We start from the raw sequence: 17,575 nt of genomic DNA on the forward strand, positions 1-17,575 counted from the left end.
TGGGCAGGGGGCCTTTCCTCCTGCACCTCTCCCCTGGCTCGTCGCTGGCTGCCTGCAAACACCTTCCAAGACTCCAGTCTATCATCTGCTCCTGCGAAGCAGGGAAGGTACTCTCATCAATGACCAGATACAGGGCCAAGACAGGGTGCCCACTGGCACCCTCATGTGCCCACTGTCTTTTTTCACCTCTCTCTGGAGAGGAGACTCCTCTTGTTGGGAGTTCTCTGAGTAGAGGCTGTACGGGAGGACCTGTGACCTCAGGAATTGAGGGGTCCACCCTTGGTGAGAAGCCTAGGTAGGCTCAGAGCCAACAGCCTTGAGCACAAGGCTAACAGGCTATGGGATGGACACATGAATCCTTCTGGATCCTTTCTGTCCTCACTATTACAAAGCAACTGGAGCTCTGGAGAAGAGGGGAGGCCAGGAGAGGTAGCTCCCTGAGGAGTCCTTTTTGAACCTTCTGAGGAAGAAGATGCTAGGACCTAACCCTATGGGGCACCCAGCTCAACCAGTGCAAAGATACTGTGGCCCTACCAGTCTGGCCCATGTCCTCCTCAATCCACCCCTGATCCCCCTCAAACCACTGGTCTGAGACCGTGGAGCAGGAGACCCTTCCCAGGGCCTGCGCTGGGCCGGTACTAGGCTGGGTCTGAGGAGCCCACCAAACACAAGCAGGTCTGCCCTCAAGGAGCATTCATGACTGTGCTGTGTATGGCACACAGCTCAAGGCCCACCGACTGGCCTTTTCAGCATCTGACTAGAAAGAGAAGTCTGAGGCAGGGCAGCCTTGCCTGCCAGGCATGAATGCTTCATGGCTTGGGGGCCCATGTGCCTCCAAGGATTCTCAGTCTTAGGAGGGAGATGTGGAAGGGCCTCCCCAGCACCACGTTCAGGAGAGGAGCGTGGGACCCCCAACGCTGCTCCAAGGTGGGGGGAGGGGTGAGCCGTGAGCCCAGAGAGAGGCCTTGAGTACCCAAGATGAGAGGCGAGGCTGGGGGCCGGCACCACACCTCACCTTGTGGCTGCCTCCTCCTCCAGTTTCTTCTTGTGGGTCACCTCTGCCCTTCTCCTCTCGATCTCTCTCAGCTTCTCCTGTTTGATCAGACTGAGCTGCTCCAGGGCCAGCTGCTGTGTGCTGTAGTTTTCTCTCAGCTCCTAAGGAAGAAGAAGGCAAGGTCAAGAGACTGGAAACGTTCCTCTGTTGCTGGCGCCATGAGGCGTTTCAGTGGGAACAAGGCAGATCTGAGCAGAGCCCTGAAAGGGTGCAACTGTCCTGCGGGGCCAGGTGGCTCTGCACCCACAGGAATAAAGGTTAGATTTCCATCACTTTCAGTGACCATGCAAGCTAGCAAAGGGGAGAATCTGGGTCTCTCCCACAGCCAGAGACCAACTTCCTTCTGGTCGTGTTTTTGGGTGGGAAGTGGGCTGTCAGAGAGTGACTTCTATTTTCACACTGTGTGTACCTGATCACCCAATCACTAGAGGCCTGAATTATCTCCACAAGGACAAAGAGAGTCAGTTCAGAAGAAGCCTCCTGGAGTCTCGGGATGCTAGCCCCGGAAGGGCCTTCAGAAGACATCCCCTTTTACCCATGGCTGAAAAGTAATCACCACTTAAGTATCCCTGACAAAGAGGGACAGAGAGGCAGTCTCATCTCCACAGCAGACCTGACCTGACCATGAGGCGGTCCAGCCCGGCCTGGGACAGCAAGCAGGATGGGCAATCCCAGCTCCTCCATGGCAAACCTTGGTCATCACATGCACGCACGCACGCACGCGCGCACACACACACACACACACACACACACACACATACACACACACTTCTCTCTCTCTCTTTCTCCTCAAACTAAACCTCACTAAACATCACCAGGTTCTTCAATTTTCCTGGACATTCTCCAGCTTCTGGAGCACCCACTGGTTCACATTCCCTCACTCCCTGCCCACACCACTGAAGATGCTTTCTCCAGGCATAATGTTGATTATCTGGGACAACTGCCAACTCACCCAATGGTCTTTCCTCAGTCCTACTCTAACTAGGCGGCCTTTCTTGCAGAGGCTGACCTCACTGACCATCCGTCACCCATCTGCCCTCAGGAAGTCTTATCTAACCAGCTCCTGATGAGTCATCTCCACAATATAGGTACCAAACATGTGACCAGCTTTTGCCTGGAGATTCCAGTGTGGGTGAGCCCTCTACACTGAAGACACCAAGGAGGAATCTGTCTCTAACAGTACACAGAATGGTAGGCCTAGAGTCAGGAAGATTCATTTTTGTGAGTCAAATCTGGCCCCTGACATTTATTAGCTGTGTGACCCTGGGCGAGTCACTTCACCCTGTTTGCCTCAGTTTCCTCACCTATAAAATGAGCCAGAGAAGGCAACAGCCATCCACTCCAGTATGTTTGCTAAGAAAACCCCAAACGGGGTCACAGAGAGTTGGGCCAACCACAACCCCTCCAGTGGACTTCTGAGCCCTGCCCTCTGAGGATAAACTCTGCCTGCCTCAGGCCCTCCTTACGTCAGCCCTTCAGACACCTGGTCACTGTCCTCCTCTTCTCCTGGGACACCAGGTGAGCATTCCTGGTGTCCCTCAGCCCTGCCTTACCCCACCCTCCTCTCTACCCTCTCCCAGGCTGACCTCGCCTGCACACTATGCCAGGTCAGGAAGTCCTCACTCCTTACTCCTCCTCCTCAGACACGCACTGGGTCTCTCTGAGACCTCACTGCCCATCCTTATTCCATTACCTGCATCAGAGGCCCCACCCCACCCAGGCCTGTTCTCTGTTCTTCACTGAGACACCTTCAACCCCTCAGTACTTTCTCAGGCCATGATTCCCCAACCCAACTTCACTCTCTGACCTCATCTACCCCTACCCAAGAATGAGTTAATCAGGAAAGGATGCTGGGGTTAGTTGCCGCAGCCCTGGGTCAAGCAGACAAGACACTGCAGTTGCCTCCTCTTCCCCACAGAGGCTGACCGCAGACACTGCCTCTCCCTGCCTGGGACCCTGTTGTTACAATGTGTGCTGCCATCTTCCTGCCCTCCCTGGATCTGCCTGCTTTTGGTACCTTGGATTTTTACTTCATTATCAGCTGAAATAGCAAGTCTTGATGGTGGAAATTTAGATGAAATTTTAAACAACACAGATGGTGCTTTTGTTATTTTTATGCCGACTGGTGCCAATTCAGCCAGGTGTTTCATCCAATCTTTGAGGAAACCTCCAATGTCAGTAAAGAAGAATATTCAAATGAGAATCGAGTCATGTATGCCTGCCAAAGAGACAATGCCCTACCCTAAAACTGTTCCAGAACAGCATGATGACCAAGAGAGAATACAAAGGTCAGAGAGCAGTGACAGCAACAGTGGATGACATCAGGCAACCAAAAAGTGACCCTATGCAAGATGTTCTTGACCTGGAAGAAATGAGATGTCCTGACTGCAGTAGAAGAGCAACAAGCGGATATTTTGAACAAAAGGACTCAGAGGACAAGCCCTTCAGGAGAGTCACAAATATTGTGTGCAAGGATTGTCTTATTTTCTGCGTTTGAGTCTGTTTGGAAACCAGAAAGATCTAGTGGAGACAACAATCTGCAAAGCCCCAGGGGAACATGCCCCAGATATGGTAGGCCCGGGATCTCCAGGAGATTCTGACTTGGCTTATGTCTGGACTCCAGTGAAATGTGTTCCTCTTGTTCAGGAAATAACATGAAAATAGAGAGGGACTCTAAAGAAGGACTGCCTGCCTTTCCTCACACTTTTGTACATGACAGAGGACACAGCGAGTCTGGAGGTCTCCCAGAACAAAGCAGCCCAGCAGCTAACAAGTGAAATTTCTGTATGCTGCTTGTGACAGATTCAGACACCCACTGCTGCACAGACAAAAGATACCAGCAGACCACCCTGTGAGAGCCACCGCCAACTTTGGGCACACGTGTGTCTTTCCAGACTTCAGGGATCTGTTGATTCCAAACAGATGGAAGCAGCTGTTATTAGACTTGCATCTGGGAAAATCACACAGGGAATTCCATCCCAGTCCTGACCCCACCAATGCTACCCCTGGACAGCATATATGAGATGCAGCAAAAGGTTCATCAGAGAGTTCTTTTCAGAAACTAGAATCCAGAAGTGAGCACTCTGTGCACAGGAACAACCACACTGTGTGATGACCAACTCTGACAGACTTAGCTCTTCTCAGCAATGCAACCACCTAAGAAAACTCCAAAAGTCTCAAGGCAGAAAATGCCATCCATACCCAGGGAAGGAACTATGGAGCCGGGATGCAGAGCAAAGCCGACTACTGGTTCTTTTTTTGTGTCTTCTTTCTCCTCCCTTTGGGCCTACTTCTTCTATACAACATGACTAATGTAAAAATATGTTTCATAGGAATGGGTATATAAAGCCTATTTCAGACTGCATACTGTCTTGGAGAGCGGGGAGAGGAGGGAGCACGAGAAAATTTGTAACTCAAGATCCTATGGGAGTGAATGTTGAAAACTAAAAATTAATTAGAAAAAAAATAAAAAAACAGAAAAGGAAACTAGTACCCAGCAAATACAGGTGTACCTTCTAGAGGGATTGAGATAAGCTTGAAAAACTTCAACAAAAAACGGCAAGCCTTTCAAACAACAGTATCAACTGAAGTGGTGGAAAAGTAAACCCACATTTTCATAATTCTGTGTATTTTTATTTTGAGTAAACTAAAACAAAGGTTTGGGTTTAAAAAAAAAAAAAGAAAAGAAAGCGTGCTGGGCCTGAAGTCAAGATTTGAGTTTAAATCTAGTCTCAGACCCTCACCAGCCACGTGACCCTTGGCCATCTGCCTGCTGCGATTTCCTCACTGTACAATGGGGATCATGGCAGCCACTACCTGTCAGGGCTGCTGTGAGGATCAAACAAGTTAATATTTGCAAAGAACTCTGCGTGGTGCTTGGCACACAGCGGATATTTAATAAACGCTCATTTCTTTTCCTTCCTTTCCTCTGCTCCCAACCCCTTTGCCCACTTGTCCTAAAGCTCTTCTCTTGACAACTTCAGCTGGGACAGTCAGGACTATCACTTGAATCCTCAGCTCCTCCCCACGGACCAGCCCATCAATCAGTAACCCTGAGTGCCCGGTCCCTGCCCGCCCCGCAAGAAACTTCCAGTGTGGAGAAGGTGTGAGCTCAGCCACATGGCTCCCTGACATGCGGTTACTCTCCAACAGTTCTTATTCCTGATGCTGTTCCCTAGGGGGGGCTGGTCCAAACCTCCCACTCTCTCAAGGACAGCTCACCTTCCTCCTTGCCAAGGCCATGTTGGCCTGGCACATAGCATCCTCAAACCACCCTTCTCTCTTTCAAATCATTGGCATTTTCCCATCAACTAGCTTCTTCCGTTCAGCCTTTGAACATGCTCCAAGCTCCCTGTCCTGAAAACACTGGGGTCGCGAGACCCAGCATCCCCTCCATCTCTAGGCCAAACTCCTACAAAAAGTCATCTGTACTTGCAGCTGGCATTTCCTTCCCTCTCACCCTCTTCTCAACAGCCTGCAGAGCCTGGCCTTTTCCCAGTCCTCCTCCTTTTATGCCTCTCTACCACCTGTCACATTGCGAGAGGAGCACTAGATCCCTCGACCAACCTTCTAGGGCAGGGACACAAGGTCGTGCCCTGTCCTGGTGACCTTTTCTGGCTGCTCACCAGGCTGGTGCCCAGAGATCTGGGCGAGGTCTAGGACGGACAGCAGCACCTCTGCTGCTGGCCCCAGAATTCACGGCCCTCTTAATGTGGCAGCTGAGGCTGAGGTTCACTTACCCTCTCAGGTCTTTTCTATACAGACTGTCTGTAAAACCACTTCTCGCCCTCAATGTCGTTCTTGTGGATTCAACCTGATGCTTTGACCTGCCAAAATCTCTGTGGATGTAACACCCTTCACCCCACCCCACCCCCCAATCCCAGCACACTTCTTCGAGGCAGACTCTCTACTTCTACTTATACAGTACTGTGGGTGTTTCCTATCATTTTTAAGAGAACATACTCGGTAATTCTGTGAGACAACCAAGTGCAAGCTTGGCTTGAAATAAGAACATGACAAGACACCCGCCCATGCAGGGAGTGGGACACTATACATGGCATCTGGGCTGGAGGTGGCTGGTTTGGGATTGATGGTTTTTGCTGGGTTTTTCCCTCTGCTCTTCTCCTCATCTCTCTCTCTCTGTCTCTGTCTGTCTGTCTGTCTTTCTCTCTGTCTGTCTCTGTCTGTCTCTGTCTGTCTGTCTGTCTGTCTCTCTCTCTCCATCTGTATCCGTCTGACTGGGAAAGGAAAAGGGTTGCTGGGAGAAGTTTACCTAATGTAAAGACCAACGATATCAATAAGAAAAACAACCTGTTCAAAAGAATCTAGTCAACACCAAACATTGTTTTTGAACAACTCAGTCAAAAGAAAAACATGCGGCATCTTTTCTAAAGGGATTTAACTGGTCAAACAGAAGGAAGCCAAATACTGTGATTTAAGCAGGATGAAGAAAGAATGCCCAGGGAATGAAAAAAGAGAAAAATGGCGTTTCCCCTGACTCCTGTCCTCTGCTCTTGAAGAGGACCAAAATGGCATCACTACGCCAGAGTCAGGTCAGACCAATGAGCTGGGACGGAAGCACAGGACTCTGGGAGGATTCACCATCACACATGCGTGCGCACACACGCACAGCGGGCACCCACTGATCAGGAAATGAGAATGTTGTCAATGAAACAGAAGAAATGAGGAAATACAAAACGCAGAGAAGCGTGAGAAACCTCGGACAAGCTGACCCGCGAGGACTCCCCCAGGGGACAGACGATGCCTTCCTCTTGGAAGGCACTGGGTTAGTGTTCCACAGCTACATGGGGCACCGGCCCAGAGCCAACATCTGCCCACTCCTGTGGCTGCTCCTGTGCCCCCTGACTGCTCGTGAGTCTCTTGGCTGGTCTCCCCCTACCATGTGCCATCTACACAGATGTAATCCTCATCTCCCTAAGGCACAGGTCTGAGCTCTGGGAAGGCTCCTGCTGATCAGCCCCACTCCTGACCCAGTCATGGCCCTCACTCCATCTGCCTCCATGCCTCTGTGCAAGCTGGAATGTCCGCCAATGAGCTGCTTCACAAGGCAGCTCCAGGCACCTCCAAACAGAACCTCCCAACCTTCCCAGATATCTTCTTCTCTTTGCACTGATTTTAGCAGACATGTGGTTTCCCCCTGTAAAACATAAGTGCTTTGAAGGTAGGGACAATTTAATTTTCAGCATATCCCCAGGGATATGGGCCAGACACAAACCAGAGACCAAGCCAAAGGGTACTGTCTAAGCTTGGGCCGCATCGGCGCAGGTGGGTACTATGTCCAGGAAGTTGGGCACAGTTCTGAAGGAGGGAGGGTCAGACGACAGAGTGGAGGTGAGAGATGCACCAGGAGGTCACAGGATGGTGGGAGGAAATAGGAGGGGCCAGGGTCTCACATCTGATTCCATAGAGGATGAAGGAGGTGCAGGATCAGTGGGAAGGAACACCAGCATGTCAAGTGTGGCAGAGGGACCAGGACAAGGAGAAGCAGGTTTCAGGCCCGAGGGGTCAACACTTTCACCAGGTGCTGGGTTCAGTGACCTCGAGGGACTGACAAGCCCACAGGAGGTGCTTCCTGTTCCATCCCCCAAAAGGCAGCAGACACCAGAAAGTAACCACAAGGAGGCCTGTGGTGGCCAATGGGCAGGCCTGGGTACCCAGGGCTGGTAAGGGCTTGAGAGATGCTGTCTTCCATCTCTCCTTTGACTGACAGGCAATCCAAACTAACAGCATCTCCTGAAAGGGGTTTCTGTTTGACTGGGCACACGGTGTATGACTTGCTAAGTGTACAAGCCTAGGGAGGAAGGAGGATGAGTTCTCACCCTTTAACCCTGCCCAGGAGCAGACCACACTTCTGCCCTAGCCCCTGCTGTGGGCAATTGGCTGCCAGAGCTCCTGGGACGCCTCGGTCCAAATGCCCCTCATTACAAGAGAGACCCCTCAGGGGCAGGGACTGCCTCTCAGTTAGCACCCATTCACTAAAAACCAGGGTTTAAGGAAAGGCCACCTAGCATTCTCCTGGAATGGAGACAAGAGGGAAGGGAGGAGGACCTTCCAGCCTGGCAGACAGTTGGGGAGCAGGGCCTAAGGCCAGAGGCAGGAGAGAGACTGTGAATAGTAAAGGGGGGCAAGGAGCCAGGGAAGCCTCCTATCAAGACAGGGTGAAGAGGGCAGCCTGATGGGAGCCCCACGGAGCCCAGAACCCGATTTTCTTTGTCTTACCTGACAAACCAAACACTGTCCCCGGAGGCCTGGTTCCCAGACCCCGCTTTCTGCTCAAACACTGACTGACCCCCAACACCAGCTCCCATGAGCATAGCCTCAGTCCCCCAATAGGTGGGGAACCAGGGTCAGGCAGAGAGCTTGGCCTCCTGAACAGAAAGGGGAGCCAGAGGGCCATGTCCTGGCTTCAGGCCCAGCCAGTCAGAGAGCAGAAGGCTAGGAAAGCAAGCAGAAAGAAAAAGATCCACATAGTTTGTGCGGCAGGGGAAGGCCGAGAGAGCCGAGCCGTCACTCCCAGAAAGCATCACTCCCAGAAAGTGCACCCAAGGTAGGAAAGTAACCTTAAGTAAGAGGAAGAGATGGTGGAGACAGCTGAGCAGGGACAAAAGGCACCGCAGCATAGAGTCATCCACAGTCACACACTGAAAGATAAGGCAGACAAAAAGCCCAATTAACGCTATGCAGCTGAGCACGGCGCTGTAGGGCCCTGACCTCTCTCCGTGCTCATGCATGGCCTCCCACAGTCCTCTGGCCGCTCCTTTGGTGGGCAGCCATCAGAAATGTGGGCACTGGGCTCCACTGCCATGTGATGGAGCCAGGGGTACCCCCTGCTTTGGGGAGCACCCCATCAAGCACGAGCAGGGTGCCAGCATGGACAGGGCAGGCAGACAGGCACCGCACTCCAGGCACGGGCTGCCAGCCATCATCATTCAGTGGCATGGGGCTCCAGGGGCTCCAACTGCGGGCTGTGATCACTGAAATCCACCCAGCACGGAGTGGGGCTCACCACAGCTGCCCCAGACCCCCCTTCCCTTCACCCAAGCCAGGGGGGCTGGGGTCCCTCGGAGGGAGCGGCTCTGAAGGCCTCCACAAACCAAACCTGAGACCGCAGCAAAGGGGAGAAAAAGACGAGCCGACCCCGAGCATGCACAGCCAGCCTTGAGGGCCCTGGGCCCTCCCATAGGGCTTACCTTCAGCTCGCTGTTGAAGGCATCCATTTCGGACAGTTTGGCAGCTGTCTCTCTCTCCAGGGCATCCAGCTGCTCCTTCAGCCTTTGGCAGAGACCCTCCTTCTCCAGAGACTTCTTGTGAATAGCCCCAATGCCCAAATCTAAAATGCATAAACATGGAATTGCAGCGTCAGAGGTCCTGCCAGCCTACGGTGCTCCGAGGACAGGGCTGGTGCTCTCGGGCAGGCCCCCTGACTAGGGAAGGAGGCGAGCATCTCCTCAGCCCCATGAGGGAGAGGGAAGGGCTGCCAGGGTCACCCCCATCATAGTATCCTTACGATAGCCAAGAATGTGCATACAGACCTGGCTGCACAGAGATACTTTCCAGCTGATGGCCTGGGGCTGCCTCAGTTTCCTCACACAGAAAAGACCTACTTCACAGGCTTATTGCAAGGATTGAATCTGAGAATATCTGTAAGGAGCTGGCACAGTGCTTGGCACACACTAGGTGCTCAGCCCTGGACGGCAGCACAGAGTCAATCACCCTGGGAGGCAGGAGCTGGCTCTGGTATCATCTAGGGAACAACATGCCTGCAAAGACGCAGACCACATGGGAAGGAAATGCAGGCAGGGCCAAGAGGGACCTTCCTTGGGGCAGGTCAGTTACTCAGTCAAAAGCATTTAAGGGGCAGCTCTGAGCTGCAGTGGACAGAGTCAGGATGATGGGGTTCAAATTCCACCTCCGACATTCACTCTCTGTGGGACCTTGGGGTAGTCATTTAACCTCGACTGTCTCCAACAAAACCCCAAACCATCCACACATTGTGCAATGTGCCAGGGATACAGAGAGGTCAAAGATAGTCCACAAAACAGGACAAAGCCTGGGTCAGACAGTGTGGGTCCCAAGGCAGAGCTACTGTAAGCCCTGCTTATCAGGACCAATTCTGGGCTTCTGAGTAGCCCGTGCACACTGCCGTGGAAATCAGTAACAACATTAACTGGAAATTCTATAGTGCCATGAGATTAACAAAGCACTTTCCACATATCTCTTTGATCCTTAGGAGGCAGGTGTTGGTATCATCTCATTTAAAGGGGAGGAAACTGAGGCCCAGAGAAGTTTACTGATTCGTCTAGGACCACACAGCTAGTGAGCATCGAAGGTGGGATTGGAACTTGGGCCTCCCTTGACCCCCCCACTTTGAGAGCACCATGGAAAGGGGCTGATGGTGGGGAGGGGGGGAGGGAGGGAGAGAGAGAGGGAGAGAAAGAGAGAGAGAGCGAGAGAGAAGGAGAGGGAGAGAGCGAGAGAGAGAGAGAGAGAGAGAGAGAGAGAGAGAGAGAGAGAGGGAGGGAGAGGGAGAGGGAGAGAGGGGGAGACAGAGAGAGAGAGGGGGAGGGAGAGGGAAAGGAAGAGAGGGGGAAACGGGGGGGGGAGGGAAAGGGAGAGGGAGAGAGGGAGAGGGAGAGGGAGGGAAGGGGCCCTTCCTCTGAGGAATGGCACCCGGCTGGGTGACACGTGGACCCAGGCAGAGGCCTCCTGAGGGCAGAAGGAGCCCAGTGTCCAGAACACTCAGAGGTCTCCTCCTAGATGCAGGACGTGGAGATAAAAGGCAGTACAGGTGCCTTTCCAATCTAGGCTGAGAGAAAATGTTCATGATGAAGCCCCAGATAGAAACGAAGACAGAATGGATAGTTTCCATCCCATTGAGAAGGTTTCGTATGAATGAAACCAATGCAGCTCAAATCAGAAGTGAAAGCTAACAGGGGAAAGTGTGGCCTGCTCTCTCTGACAACGGTGACAGCAACTAGATCATTATATTCAAATTTAGGAGCCTAAAAGCCTAGGCCAACTGACAAATGACCAAAAGAGATGAGCCAGCAGTTCTCAAAGAAATCCAGCCATCCACAACATAGAAAAAACCAGTTCCCATTCATTCAAATGAAAGTAATTCAGAGGCACCATCAGGCTGGCAAGGACTACAAATCCTGAAGTTAGCACTCATTGTCCTGGGGCAGAGCAGAGGCCTAGTCTGGGACCAAGCCCCAAAGGGACTGAACTGAGCACAGCCTCCCAACAGTGTCCCTGCTCCCAGGCCCAAGCCCCAAAGAGAGTAAAGAGCCTGAGGAGGTGTCTGCACCAAGGGTCCCTGCTGCCCATCAATCAAAATAGGTTCAGAGGAGCTGGACAGGGACCCTGAGGGTAATGAGAACCAGGGAAAAGGTATCTGCACAGACCCCACTGCTACAAAAAGGGCCCCCTTGGGTGAGGAGATGGGCACATCACTGCACTGGTTCACCTGTATTTGATGAGAGTTTGGCTTTGCTTTCCTACTTGGAGAACCAGAGAGAACACAAATGCTTGATAACTGAATAAAAGGAGAGCTACATTGAGAGAGTAAGGCCTGGGGCTGAGAGCTTGGGCAGAGCCTGGAAGAGGCACCTCCAAGGGTATGGCTGGAGAGGCCAGCACTGGGCCAAGGGGGTCCCTGCTCCCTCCCTGCCAGGCACCAGCAGGGCCTTGGGGAGAACCAGGCAGGAAACTCACGGGCTGAGCTGTCCGGCTGCAGGTGCTGAATCTTCTCCTGCAACCTCTGCTTCTCCGGCACCAAATAGACGAGCTGGTTCTGAGATTCCTTACAGAAAAAAGCAAGCAACCTTTCACTGGAGACGTTCCCTTTCTCCAAACATTGACCAACTGCTTCCGAAGAAGCCCTTTAGCCCTGCCCTGAAAACTGAAAGGTCCAGAAAGCCCCCAGCCCAGGCCCGAAGCAGAGGCCAGAACAAAGCCTGGGAGAGCTCGGGCCAGCAGCCACCAATGCTCAAGGCTCCAGATGCTTCAGGGGCACTCCCGGCACCAGGGGTTGGCGTGGAGACAGGAGACCGGGGAGCAGGGGGAGCATCACCTGGAGCTGCTGTTGAAGCTGTGTGATCTCCAGGACCCCCAGCTCACACTGCTTGTCCAGGACGTCCAGTTCACTCCGCCGAGTCTGCTTTCTCTCTCTCATATCCTTGAGTCTCCCTGAGATTTGCTGATGTTTGCCATTCTGTCCAAAGGCCGAGAGAGCCAATAATTAGGGCAGGACAATAATATGAGGAACCTCCCCCAGAAGAAGAGTGTCTTGTGGTTAAATGGGCAAATGCTAGTTATGGACCCAACTGATGTCAGTCGATAAGCATTTATTAAGCACCTACTGTGTGCCAGGCCCTCAAGAGGCTCTCAGTCTAATGGGGGGGAGAGACAATAGACAAATGACACATGGACAGCCTCAGCTGGAGGGACTCAAGGAAAGGCGGATCAGGAAGGATCTAGCCTAGGACCCGAAAGAAGCCACGGAAGCCTTTTCCTCATCGCTGTATCCCAGGAGAAGGCAGCCTCACCCCTGACCAAGGGGGCCCCCTCAGCCTGCACAGGAGATCCCCTGCCATCCTGCCTCCTCCAGGAGATCGCCCCTCCGCCATCCCACGTCTCTCCCTTATTATCAGTCTCTCCCTCTCTACTGGCTTCTTCCCATGCCCAGGTCTCCATGCTGAAAAAACCTTCCCATGACCCTTCTACTCCCACTAACTATCATCCTACTTCTGTTCTTTGTAGCTAAACTCAAGAATAGGTGTCTATGCTGGGGGCCTCCACTCTTTCCTTCTTTCTTCTTAACCCCCTACAATCTAACCTTCCGTCTCATCCTTCCATTAAAACTGCTCTCTCCAAAGTGACCAGCTAGATCTGATGGCTTTTTCTCAGGCCTCGTGCCCCCTCATCTCCCTCTCTATGGTCTCTGACCCTGCTGGTCACCCTATCTCCTGGTTCTCCTCCTCCCTCTCCGACCACTCCTTCTCAGTCTCCTTGGTTGGATCTTGCTCTCTAACCATGGGTGATCCCCAGAGCTCTGTCCTGTTCCTCTCCTCTTCTCCCTCTAGACCACTTCCCTGGGGGATCTCTTCAGCTTTGTGGATTTGATGACCATCTCTGTGCAGATGACTCTCAGATCTCCCTGTCTTGTCCCAGTGTCTCTGCTGGATGTCCAGTAGACACCTGAAGCTCAATCTGTCCACGCTGGAGCTCCTGCTCTGTCCCCCCAATCCCGCCCCCTTCCAACGTTTCCTTTGACTGCAGAGGGTAACTCCCTATCCCAAGGCTCCATGACTGCTCTTGTTCTCTCATCCCTCATATCAAACATGGCACCAAGGCCCTTTTGTTTCACTGTTGCAACATCTCTTGAATATGCTCCCTTTTCCCTTTGGAGCTGCTGCCTTGGTCCATTCCTGTATCACCTCATACCCAGACTACTGCTCAAGTCTCTCCCCAGCCAATCATACCACATACACTCCTACCTTCATCTACTCTGTAAACCCCAGGAGCTCCCCATGGTCTCCAGGAACAAATACACAATGCTGTCTTGTGCTCTGAAAGTCCTCCATCACCTGCCCCCTCCTACCTTCCCAGTTTTCTTACACCCCTTCCCCACAATGTACGCTCCAGTGCTTCCCCCCTCTCCTGCCTGGCTGCTCCTCAGATAAGGCCCTCCATCTCTGGGCTCTGCCCATTGACCTCTCTAACTTCCTTTCAATCTAAACTGAGTCCCCACTAAAATCCTACCTCCTATAGAAAGGCTTCCTCCAGTCCTCAAATCTAGAAGCTTCCCTCTGTTAATCATTCCTTATTTATCCTGTAGAAAGTTTGCTTTCTAATGTATTTGTTTGCCTATTGTCTCCCCCATTAGACTGTGAGCTCTTTCAGGGCAGGGAGGGCCTTGGGTTCTCGCATTCCCAGTCCTTTTCTCAGTGTCTGGTACATAACAGGTGCTTAATAAACGTTTCCTGACTGAGGGATTGGCAATGAGGAAGGAGAGCATTTCAGGCTTGAGGGTCAGCTCATGAAACTTCCTGGAGCTGGGAGCTGGAGTGCGGTCATGTGAAGGCTGGAAAGGCCTTGTTTTGGAGTGGCTGCCCCCTTGGCCCTCTGGAGCCAAACCAAACAGAGTGAGGCCCTCCTCCAGTTCCTTCACCCTATCCTGGTATGCAACCAAAAAAGGCATTGATGAAAAGTATAGGAGAAGCCTCGGAAGACACAGAATTCCTGAGCCTGAATCTCCATCAGAATGCCCTTCAGGGTCTGCCCAGACTCCCCCAGGTATAAGGAGACCTTATCATCTGAGCCAGCAGCTGCAGGCCTTGGAGGTCAGGGCTGACCCTGGCCCAGGTGTCTCTGAGGCCCAGCCCCCCCAGTACTAAGCTCTCACCAATGCTTCCAACTCGAGGTGCAGACCCTTTTTCCTTGCTTGCAGACGGACAATTTCTTCCTGTTCCCTGTTCCTCTGACTGAGAAGCTCCTGTCGGCGAATTCTCTCCCATTCCAGTCGGCGCTGACGTTCTAGTTCTTGTTTTGCAGCCTGCGAGAAAAGGAACAAAATGAATGAGATGATAAAAGTGACTGTCAGATGATAGGGCATGAAGCCCTCCACCCCACAGACAATGGTGAGCCCAGAAAGAACAGGCACCCTAAGGTCACACCAGAAGCATCTGCAGCAACAGGCCAAGTTCTTAATCAAAGGAGAAAAGAAATAATTCTGGTTACTTGAAACTGGAACCTCTTGGCATGAATGAAATCAATGCAGATGGGACAGAAAGTGAAAATGTGGGATTGAAGGAGAAAAACTTTGTATCCAAAGTCCAATGAGGGTCTGCTCTCCATGATAAACAGGGAAATAAGATCAGCATCAAGCCCGAGATCCATCCCCAGTAGACAAGCTGTTGAAAGAAATGAACAGGCAGCTCTCAAGAGTAACTTAGGCTTACGTCCCATGAAAGACTGCTCCAAATTACTCATCACAAAATGCACATCTGAGGAACTCTGAGCATCTGGCCGAGATGATACAACTGGACAGGGCCAATGCTGGAAGGGCTGGAGAGAAATGCTGTGCACGTAGAGTTGAACACAGGGCCAACCATTCTGGGAACCAACCTGGATTAGAAGGGTCCACAATGTCCATATGCCCTTTGCCCCAGAGATGCCAGGGCTGACCACACAGCACCACAGAAATGAAAGGGAGGAAGAAGAGCCCACAGAACCCAAAGCAGCTCTGGATTGGCACGGGGAGTCCAGGCTGAAATCCTTGGCACCCAAACTCTCCAGTTTCCTTGGCTGTAAAAATGTGTATTATTAGCATCATGGGATTTGGAGCTGAAATGGCCCTCATAGAAGTTCTGATCCAGGTGAGGAACCTGACACACCCAGTGAGATGAAGCAACCTGCTCAAGAATACAAAGGTGGCATGAAATAGATGAGAAGAAGCAGGGTAAAGTGGGATCCTGGATGTAAGGTCCAGAAGGAAATAAACACTGATTAAGCACGCACTGTGTGCTAGGCCTTGGGCTAAGCACTTTATAAATATGATCTCACTGGATCCTCACAACAATCCTGGTGAGGTAGGGGCTATTATTATTGCACCTCTCAAGAGCTGAGTTCAAATTCCAGTCCTAACACTTGCTGCCTGTGTGACTCTGGGTCAGTTTTTCCCTCCCTGGGCCTCATCCTCTGCACCTCTTCCCTGGTCTCTTTCAGCTCAGAATCCAAGACCCTATGATAAGTGGCTTCTTTAGTCTTCTCAAGCCAACAGAGGCACTGGAATAAAAGCCTGCCAAGGTCCCTTCCAGAGCTCTGGCACCAACTGCCTCTTAGGCAATTCAAATCATGGTCTGTTTACACCAGAGAAAAGCTTCTCCAGAATCAGCCTTCAGAAGGAAAGCTTCCCTAAATTTATACCAGTGTGAGGAATATCCAGGAGATCAGTATCACTGGACTGAAGAATACATATTGGGGAGTGAGGTGTGAGAAGACTGGAAGGTGAGGATGGAACAGGAAATGGTGGGCTTTGAATGCCAAACAGAGCAATTCATATTTGCTCCTGAGAGGGATAAGGAGCCAATAGTTTTTTTGAGTAGAGGATGACATGGTTGGACCAGCATTTTAAAAGGAAAATCACTTTGGTGGCTAGAGGATGGACTGGAGTGGGAAGAGACTTAAGGCAAGCAGACACCCCCCCCTGAATTATTGCAGTGGTGCAGCTGCAAGGGAATGAGGGCCTACACCAGGGTGGGGGAAGGGTCAGAGGACAGAAGGGGGCATACTGGGGATGTTGTAGAGGTGAAATCAGCCAGAGAGGCTGCAGAGGTGAGATTGGCCAGAGATGAAGGAGAGGTGAGATTGGCCAGAGATGAAGGAGAGGTGAGATCGGCCAGGGAGGCTGCAGAGGTGAGATCGGCCTGAGAGGCTGCAGAGGTGAGATCGGCCAGAGATAAAGGAGAGGTGAGATTGGTCAGGGAGGCTGCAGAGGTGAGATCAGCCAGAGATGAAGCAGAGGTGAGATCGGCCAGAGAGGCTGCAGAGGTGAGATCAGCCAGGGAGGTTGCAGAGGTGAGATCAGCCAGAGATGAAGCAGAGGTGAGATCGGCCAGGGAGGCTGCAGAGGTGAGATCGGCCAGAGATGAAGCAGAGGTGAGATCGGCCAGGGAGGCTGCAGAGGTGAGGTCGGCCAGGGAGGCTGCAGAGGTGATGTCGGCCAGGGAGGCTGCAGAGGTGAGATCGGCCAGAGATGAAGCAGAGGTGAGGTTGGCCAGGGAGGCTGCAGAGGTGAGGTCAGCCAGGGAGGTTGCAGAGGTGAGACTGGCCAGAGATGAAGCAGAGGTGAGATCGGCCAGGGAAGCTGCAGAGGTGAGATCGGCCAGAGATGAAGGAGAGGTGGGATCGGTCAGGGAGGCTGCAGAGGTGAGATCAGCCAGAGATGAAGCAGAGGTGAGATTGGCCAGAGAGGCTGCAGAGGTGAGATCAGCCAGGGAGGTTGCAGAGGTGAGATCAGCCAGAGATGAAGCAGAGGCGAGATCAGCCAGGGAGGCTGCAGAGGTGAGATCGGCCAGAGATGAAGCAGAGGTGAGATCGGCCAGGGAGGCTGCAGAGGTGAGGTCGGCCAGGGAGGCTGCAGAGGTGAGGTCGGCCAGGGAGGCTGCAGAGGTGAGGTCGGCCAGGGAGGCTGCAGAGGTGAGGTCGGCCAGGGAGGCTGCAGAGGTGAGGTCGGCCAGGGAGGCTGCAGAGGTGAGGTTGGCCAGGGAGGCTGCAGAGGTGAGGTCGGCCAGGGAGGCTGCAGAGGTGAAACTGACAGGCCCTGCCAACAGCAGAAGCTCCTCGAGGACAGGGACTACCTCTTGCCTTTTTAGGTATCACCAGTGCCTGGCATACAGTCAGCACTCAATCAATGCTCACTGGCTTGACATAAGGCTGAGATTGCAAAACTTGGTCAGAAAGTGGCTTAATAACTTCTTCCAGATCCAAATGCATCCA

The 17,575-nt window shown here is 52.4% G+C and overlaps 1 protein-coding gene and 1 pseudogene across 8 annotated transcripts in view; one reads left to right on the plus strand and one right to left on the minus strand.

Annotated features, from left to right (window-relative positions):
- ITSN2 (intersectin 2) overlaps positions 1 to 17,575 on the minus strand; it is a 93,336-nt gene that overhangs the window by 32,507 nt on the left and 43,254 nt on the right. For all 8 annotated transcript variants that reach the window (XR_011976950.1, XM_072653017.1, XM_072652857.1 and 5 more), the window contains 5 exons: positions 14,481 to 14,630; positions 12,147 to 12,287; positions 11,789 to 11,876; positions 9,265 to 9,404; positions 1,016 to 1,155 (listed from right to left, as the gene is read on the minus strand). Coding sequence is in view for 7 of the 8 variants with exons in the window: in XM_072653017.1 (XP_072509118.1) it covers positions 1,016 to 1,155; positions 9,265 to 9,404; positions 11,789 to 11,876; positions 12,147 to 12,287; positions 14,481 to 14,630 (659 nt within the window). In the remaining variant the exon portion in view is untranslated. The remainder of the gene's footprint in view (positions 1 to 1,015; positions 1,156 to 9,264; positions 9,405 to 11,788; positions 11,877 to 12,146; positions 12,288 to 14,480; positions 14,631 to 17,575) is intronic.
- LOC140533752 (endoplasmic reticulum resident protein 44 pseudogene) lies at positions 3,022 to 4,233 on the plus strand (annotated as a pseudogene).

The sequence above is a fragment of the Notamacropus eugenii genome, chromosome 1 (genome assembly GCF_028372415.1).
Source record: "Notamacropus eugenii isolate mMacEug1 chromosome 1, mMacEug1.pri_v2, whole genome shotgun sequence".
In the NCBI taxonomy this organism is placed as follows: Eukaryota; Metazoa; Chordata; class Mammalia; order Diprotodontia; family Macropodidae; genus Notamacropus; species Notamacropus eugenii.